Here is a 7,855-nt window from a genome sequence, read left to right on the forward strand (position 1 = left end):
CATGACATCGCTGCCGTGTCCATGTCTTCGCTGCCGTGTCCATGTCACCGCTGCCGTGTCCATGTCTTCGCTGCCGTGTCCATGTCATCGCTGCCGTGACCATATCATCGCTGCCGTGTCCATGTCACCGCTGCCGTGTCCATGTCTTCGCTGCCGTGTCCATGTCTTCGCTGCCGTGTCCATGTCATCGCTGCCGTGACCATGTCATCGCTGCTGTAACCATGTCACCGCTGCCGTAACTATGTCATCGCTGCCGTGACCATGTCATCGCTGCCGTGACCATGTCATTGCTACCGTGACCATGTCATCGCTGCCGTAACCATTAACTGTCATCGCTACCGTGACCATGTCATCGCTGCCGTAACCAGTCATCGCTACCGTGACCATGTCATCGCTGCCGTGACCATGTCGTCGCTGCCGTGACCATCTCATCGCTGCCGTGACCATCTCATCGCTGCCGTGACCATGTCATCGCTGCCGTGTCCATGTCATCGCTGCCGTAACCAGTCATCGCTGCCGTGACCATGTCATCGCTGCCGTAACCATGTCATCGCTGCCGTAACCAGTCATCGCTGCCGTAACCATGTCATCGCTGCCGTGCCCATGTCATCGCTGCCGTGAACATCAACTTGGTCAGGTGGTAGGTCACCACTTTGGTCACCACCTTCGTCATGGCATTGGTCACCACATTGGTCAGCACGTTGGTCAGCACATTGGTCAGCACCTTGGTCAGCACCTTGGTCAGCACATTGGTCAGCACCTTGGTCAGCACCTTGGTCAGCACATTGGTCAGCACCTTGGTCATGGCATTGGTCAGCACCTTGGTCATGGCATTGGTCAGCACGTTGGTCAGCACTTTGGTCAGCACATTGGTCAACACTTTAGTTAACTACTACACAATCACATACAACGAGTAATGAGTGATGCAACAGATTAAAGCACAATTCATAAGTTAGGTGAGTAGGTGATATGCTAGGTGAGTGTAAATAGTAAACACGTGAGTACGATTATGGTTGCAGGTAAAACAGTTTGTTAAGCTTGTTAACACGTGCGGCGGCGAGTAGTGATTGAGCAGCGATACGATGCGATGAGGGACTATGCAAATGCGATTTGATGTGGAGCGTGTCGAGGCGGATGACCATGATGTGGAGGAGGTACAGGAAGGAGAGGAGCCAGAGGGCGACGGTGGTCCAGAAGAATTTCTCCCTAATGGCCCATATGAATTTGGGGATTACTTCATGTACCAATTTGGCGAGTGGTGCACCGTCACTGATTTTATCGCTCAGAACTTTCTGCAATGCGTTACATAGATCTTTGCACGTACGCATTGTCTCTTCGCCGTTTTCACCGCTCATGTTTGATAGACTTTTGAAAACGAACCCATATTTGCAGAACGTGGGACGTGTGAACGGACAGTGGGATATGGGTTTGCATAACTGGTTGTGATGGTGATCGGTAGGTGCGGCGGCAGGGGTTTTGCTTTCGGCAGCAGATGCCAGAGATGCGTAGTGAGATTTGACTTTGCAATCCGGGACGCAGGTCTTTCCGTGGCAACGTGAGCCAGCCGATGTACAATTTTTGCAACACTCTTCATATAATTGATGTAGCAAATTATAGAAGGACTCAGTGAGATAGACAATCCACGACAGATAGTTGGCTGCGTTTCGTTTGGAAAACACAGTCCATGTATTAGCGCTGATAGGTTGTAGATATCGGCCGCAGTTGGTTACTGATTTGCTGTCACCCCCGCAAACGAGACTTAACAAGTCACGATTTTTGTTATGCTCCGAATGATTACGATCGAACAGAAGTGATACATTCATATCTGTGTATCGTTCTCCGAAATAAGCTTTGGTGACTGCATCATCAAATGCATCCTCTCTGTGCGCCTTGTCGTCGTCCTTGCCTTGTCCTTTAATCTGCCACCCATACAGGAAATTATAGTAAAAGGCAAACATGTCACCTAATGTCTTAGGCGGCGTACTTAATAAGCACGTCAAATATTTACACAATTGGCTAAGAGGGCTACCCGAGTTTCCACAGAATCTTTCGAGAGCGTTCCCAATGTGCTCGCCTTGCTTAGTATGCGATGCAACGTTGCTAATGTTACCAAATCCTAGTGGCGTTTTGCACGTTATGCCCCGGTGGTTCGACACAGTGCACTCCGCCTTACAGCCAACCTTGTCGAATTTATGTGGTAGGAAGCCAGGCAAACCATCCTCTAAGTATGACTGGAGAGGAGATTTGACACCGCACTTAGGATGTTCATCACATATTTGGTTAGCCGCTTGGTTACCTTTTTGGTTAGGCTTTTGGTTGCCTTTTTGGTTACAGTCTTGGTTGGCACATTGTAAGGTGTTGCACCTCCAATCTGATCCGCCCACGTACCTACCATACCAGCAATCGCGCCAGCTATTAGCCTTCGATGTGCGTTGACACTGCACCAAGAGGAAATAAAGTTGGTCATGGAGTCTGTACGCAACATCTACGAGCGTATCGAAGCAGTCCGCCGGATTGACCGGATACGAAAACCCATCTTCGTTTGCGCTGAAGTCACAAGCATATACGCCGTCGTTATGGCCGTGTCCGAGGATCGCGATCAATATTGTTTTTGCGTATCTACATACATCGTAAATCGCGTCGCATACGTCCCTAGGCTTAATGGTTGACGTGCCGACTAGTTGGAGATCATTAACGGAAATATCTTTATAATCACGATCCTCATATTTCTTAGGTTTCGAGAACAACGTTTTAGTGTAATCTTCGACTTTGCTTAGCATCGCGTTGTACCGCAAACCAGCACACCACTTAAGCATCGCGAAAACTGTTGTAGGAGACTTCGGTGATGGCGTAACCCTGAGATGGCATACATAGTGATAGCAGCGCAAACAGTCCGTCAAGTTATTGATGGCTGCTGTACTTAACATTTTCGTCAGGAAACCCTTAATATTTGAGCCTTGGCATTCATCCTTATTGCGCAAGATACCGTCATGGCTGTCCGTTTTGGTCGAAACCTTATATCCCCGCTGAGCGAAGAATTCGCCGAGATATGTATTCGAATTAATTTTCTTATTAAGCCACTCCCCTCCAATGTTACATTTCTCATAAATAACTCTCATGTCTGCACTCACCATAGGCACTATGCTGAGACACACCTTCGCGCACTTCCGGCCGTAATCGGTTAATGTGATTTCTTTTCCTTTAGGTGTAGTCAACCCTTCTTTAAACGTTTCCATCGAGTACCTACTCACATACCCCTTCCCCAACTCTCCCACGAATCCCAGCATCCCTGCCTGCAGCGCCTTGAGCACGGGCCGTCCTGCGTCCGGCAGCGCTTGGGGGTCGAGGGCGGAGGTGGAAGAGGAGAGGGTGGCGAGCTTACTAAGAGAGTCATTGAGAGACGTTAAATAAGACGCATATATGTGATCAAAACTACAGTGCCTTGTTGAATTTTTGTTGAGGTAATTTAGTAAGTTGTCCAGTACGGTTTTGATGTCTCTGACCCGCTCGGACTGCTCGGTGGGCTGGCGCCTACTTTTACTAGAATCGCCAATAACGTAGCTCACTTCATGTTGAGCATAACGTAAAATTAAGTCCACATAATTTTTGAAATACTCGGATATTTGGAGGAATACTTCACTATAAGTCTTCGCTGTTGCAGCTGGATGGGTCGGCGTAGTTAAAGAAGCTAAAACCTCTTGAATTCTAGTAACTTCATTTTCTTGCTTATTAATCCACTTCATTAAACCCTTTATACCGCTCGCTAAATCTTCTTCGATGGCGCTTCTAATTTTGGGGAGCTCATCCGATACTGAGGCGTGAATGGCCTGTAACTCGGCTTTCTTTTGTGCTGCGAACAATTGCTGAATACCATCTTCCAGGTCACCAAATGCTTCACCAATCCCGCGTTGCAAGCTTATTTTTAGCGCCGACATGGCAAGGTTGGCATTGCTTTTGGCATCTCGTACGGAATCATCAAGTTGTGCAATGGCTGAATCGAAGGCTTTCTGTGCATTGGCCACGCGTGGTGAAATGGCTGTAATGTGAAATTGAAGACTCTGGATTCTGGATTTCAATTGTTTCATAATGTCATCAGCGTTTTGTCTTTTGCCGTCTACATCGTTGGGAACCTTTTTAAGTAAATCGAGTTGTTGCTTAATTTGCCGAACGGCAGATTGCAGAGTTCTCTCTGATTCGTCAAACTGAGTCATCATGGACCTGACGTCGATTTGGCTTTCCCCGCTTTTTATTTTAAATTTATCAAGCGCCTCCGTGATTGCGGTTTTAGCCCCGCCTATGACTTGCTTTATGGCATTGTTATGGAATTTAGTGATGGCGCTAGGAAGTCCATTTTTGACCTCGGAATTGAACTTTGTGACAAGGTTCTGCTCAACCTCGGTTTTGACAGCCTTAATTGCGTCGTCAACGGCAGACGCGTAGTTAGTGCCATTTATACCCATTCTCATCACCGTTTTAAGTCTTTCACCAAGTATTTGGCTCACATGTGATACGGTTCTTAGCTTACTACAATCCGAATCCCTGATAAATACGGATATATCATCGACTGCACCTTTGGCACCGGAGTGTAGACACGCCAGTAGAATCCTTATGGCCAATCTGAGAGGCGCTTGGTCAGGAAGTACTTGGATACCTTTTGACTGTAGGTAACCTTCAATTTCTACAACAGCACCGCTAAGTGTCTGTTCGGCATTCTGATCACTGATCAGATAACCTTCTAGATATCGCCCAAATCTGCTCAGCTTATCGAAAAGCTCACTTAATGTTTTAATGCCATCCAGTCCGGCGGCATTCGCAGCAGCATCCATAAGTAATTTAGAAATGTAAGCTTTAACATAAAGCTTAAGTGCTTCTTTAACAGTATTCTTGTTTAGCCTAGTACGGAGACTTCGCATACTTGCACTATTAACATACTGATCGATATGTTGCTTTATGGCGCCTTCACTTGACACGATACCTTGAACCATCGTTCGTATAGCAGACTCGAATTTGGTCTTGAACTGCCTAGCATACTCGTCAAGATTCGCAGATATCCCATGTATACCTGAATGGTTTCCCAGTTCACCCTTATTTATCCTGTCCACCTGTTCTTGAATATGCTTGATAATGAGTTCAATTTTTTGATTACCTGCTTCCTTTCCTTCTCCTGCATCACCTGTTGTAACAACACCGTGAAGCTTTCCGATCGCAGTTTCCACTTGTGTTAACAAACTACTAAGCAACCCCTTGATCTTATTTTCGAAATTATTCTCGAGATTTCCATCGTCATTATTCTTCTTACCAGTCAATTTTTCAAGCGCCTCTTTTGCCGTTTGAAGAGCAGACATCTCGGATTTCAGAATATTATTGTCATTGAAATCATCATTAATACGTCTGTCGATCCCACTTATGTGGCTCTCTAAAACTTCTAACCCAGCGCGTACATCATCTTCCAGACCCTTAACTTCTGTCTGCACAATGCTAAATTGCGTCTGAAGCATAGTGTCGGTGCCATTATCCCTAGCAAATCTCTCAATATTGGTCTTTATCGTGGTGAAAAGTTTTGAAATCTGCTGATGATAATTTTTATCAAACCCCTTTTCCGAAGCGTCGAGTAAACCGTCCACCAACTGCTGAGTTTTTGACACGGCGTCAACGATGTGTTGCATATGAGCACGTTTTTGCTGCTTTATGTTATCGATTTTATTTTCAATAGTGGTATAATTCTCATTCAAAGCTTCAAGTACTTTCTGTATGTCATTCGTAATTAGGTCATTAATTTCACTACGATGCTGCAAAAATTTATCAGTCAAGTCACTAACAGAATTAATGACACTGTCATCATTAACTGACGTCCAAAAATTTCTAACCACATGTCTTATTAAGTCTATTTTTGGCTCTACTTGTGTTTTTAAAATACCGTCAATATCATTTAAGGCATGCTCAGATTTTTCGACGTCCTGAACATATAAGCTAGAGAATCCACGCCATGTAGCCAATTGATCAGTAATAGGATTATGTTCCATATTAGCAGATTTGTGTCCATTTAATGATTCTAAAAGATTTTCTAAAGGTCTCATCACTTTTTTATTTTTTTCATTAACCTCCCCCAACCACCCCGCAATCCCCTTCTTGACCGGCTCAATCACAGCCTGCAAACCTTTTTTGCCTTTATTGAGATTTTCATTTAATGTATTTACTGCTGTTTCTAATGTGTTTTTGTAAGGTGAAAGGTTATCATTTTCATGTACGTCTTTGAGAACACCACTCAAAAATCCCATCACCCCGTCACACAGCCTGTCAAGGTCGGAGTAGACAATGCCCTGGCCAGTGTAGCCTTTGGAGTTCTTATCGTAACCAAGAAAAGTCTGAAGGCCGTCACATAAATTATCTAAGAGGTTTTTAGGATTATTTGATGCATTTTTAAGATTCTTATAATTTTCACAAAGCTCCTCCACTTTCCTCAAAGCGTCCAACTTGGAGTGCAATTTGGCTAGCTCAGCAGAGGGAGAGGGGGAAGAAGGAAGATTATAAAGGTTATTAGGGCTATTAATACGTTGATTTATGTCATTAATTTCTTGAGTAACTCGCTGACTAAGCTCACTAATTTTCTGGTTGTCACCAGCCTGGTCAACAGACTTGACAGACTCAGAAAGCTTAGTAACATGAGAAGAGTAAGCATCATTTAGGTCAGTTTTAAGATCTTCATTAGTGTCGAAATAAGCTTTAATAGCATATATAACAGCTTCCTTAACACTCTCACTCTCACCAACAAATCCGCCAAGCTGTCCAGCCAGGTGACCAAGGCTAATGAGCTTGGAGTCAATGTCCTTCAAGGCTCTTTTAGTAGCATCATCATAACGACGGGAGTGGGAAGTAACAAGTTATGGTCATAATTAATGGAGGTCATAGCGTTAATATGGCGAAGTAATTCGAAGGATTTGGAGTTAGGATGAACATGATGGGACTTGGCAGTGGCAAGAGGTGGAGGAAGGGAAGTGAAGGGTGACAAGGCACAAGTTATTAGGATGGTTTATAGAGGTAATAGCGGTATTATGGCGAGGTGATTCGAGCGATGTAAAGTGGATAAGGGGCGATGTAGAGTGGGTTAAGGAGCGATGTAGAGTGGATAAAGGAGCGATGTAGAGTGGGTTAGGGAGCGATGTAGAGAGGGTAAAGGGGCGATGTGGAGTGGATTAAGGGAGCGATGTAGAGAGGGTAAAGGGGCGATGTAAGGTGGATAAAGGGGCGATGTAGAGTGGGTTAGGGAGCGATGTAAGGTGGATAAAGGGGCGATGTAGAGTGGGTTAGGGAGCGATGTAGAGTGGGTTAAGGAGCAATGTGGAGTGGGTTAAGGGGCGATGTAGAGTGGGTAAAGGGGCGATGTGGAGTGGGTTAAGGGGCGATGTAGAGTGGGTAAAGGGGCGATGTAGAGTGGGTTAGGGAGCGATGTAGAGTGGATAAAGGGGCGATGTAGAGTGGGTAAAGGAGCGATGTAGAGTGGGTTAGGGAGCGATGTGGAGTGGATAAGGAGCGATGTAGAGTGGGTTAAGGGGCGATGTGGAGTGGGTTAAGGGGCGATGTACAGTGGATTAAGGGGCGATGTGGAGTGGGTTAGGGAGCGATGTAGAGTGGATAAAGGGGCGATGTAGAGTGGGTAAAGGGGCGATGTGGAGTGAGTTAGGGAGCGATGTAGAGTGTTGAAAGGAGTGATGTAGGGTGGATAAAGGGGCGATGTAGAGTGGGTTAGGCAGCGATGTGGAGTGGATAAGAAAGCGATGTGGAGTGGGTAAAGGAGCGATGTAGAGTGGATAAGGGGCGATGTAGAGTGGGTTAAGGAGCGATGTAGAGTGGGTTA

The 7,855-nt window shown here is 45.6% G+C and overlaps 2 protein-coding genes across 2 annotated transcripts; both read right to left on the bottom strand.

The window, feature by feature from the left end:
• Nucleotides 1–586: 586 nt before the first annotated feature.
• Nucleotides 587–829, bottom strand: BBBOND_0004200 (hypothetical protein, conserved; the record flags this gene model as incomplete). The annotated part of the gene is made up of 1 exon (XM_012915253.1): nt 587–829. One exon carries the CDS (start codon nt 827–829, stop codon nt 587–589), a length of 243 nt encoding a protein of 80 aa, XP_012770707.1.
• A 178-nt stretch (nt 830–1,007) lies between these two features.
• Nucleotides 1,008–6,907, bottom strand: BBBOND_0004210 (hypothetical protein, conserved; the record flags this gene model as incomplete). Its single annotated transcript, XM_012915254.1, has 2 exons — nt 1,008–6,837; nt 6,879–6,907. 2 exons carry the CDS (start codon nt 6,905–6,907, stop codon nt 1,008–1,010), a joined length of 5,859 nt encoding a protein of 1,952 aa, XP_012770708.1.
• Nucleotides 6,908–7,855: the final 948 nt, after the last annotated feature.

This window comes from Babesia bigemina, scaffold Bbigscaff_72715 (genome assembly GCF_000981445.1).
Source record: "Babesia bigemina genome assembly Bbig001, scaffold Bbigscaff_72715".
Taxonomy (NCBI): domain Eukaryota; phylum Apicomplexa; class Aconoidasida; order Piroplasmida; family Babesiidae; genus Babesia; species Babesia bigemina.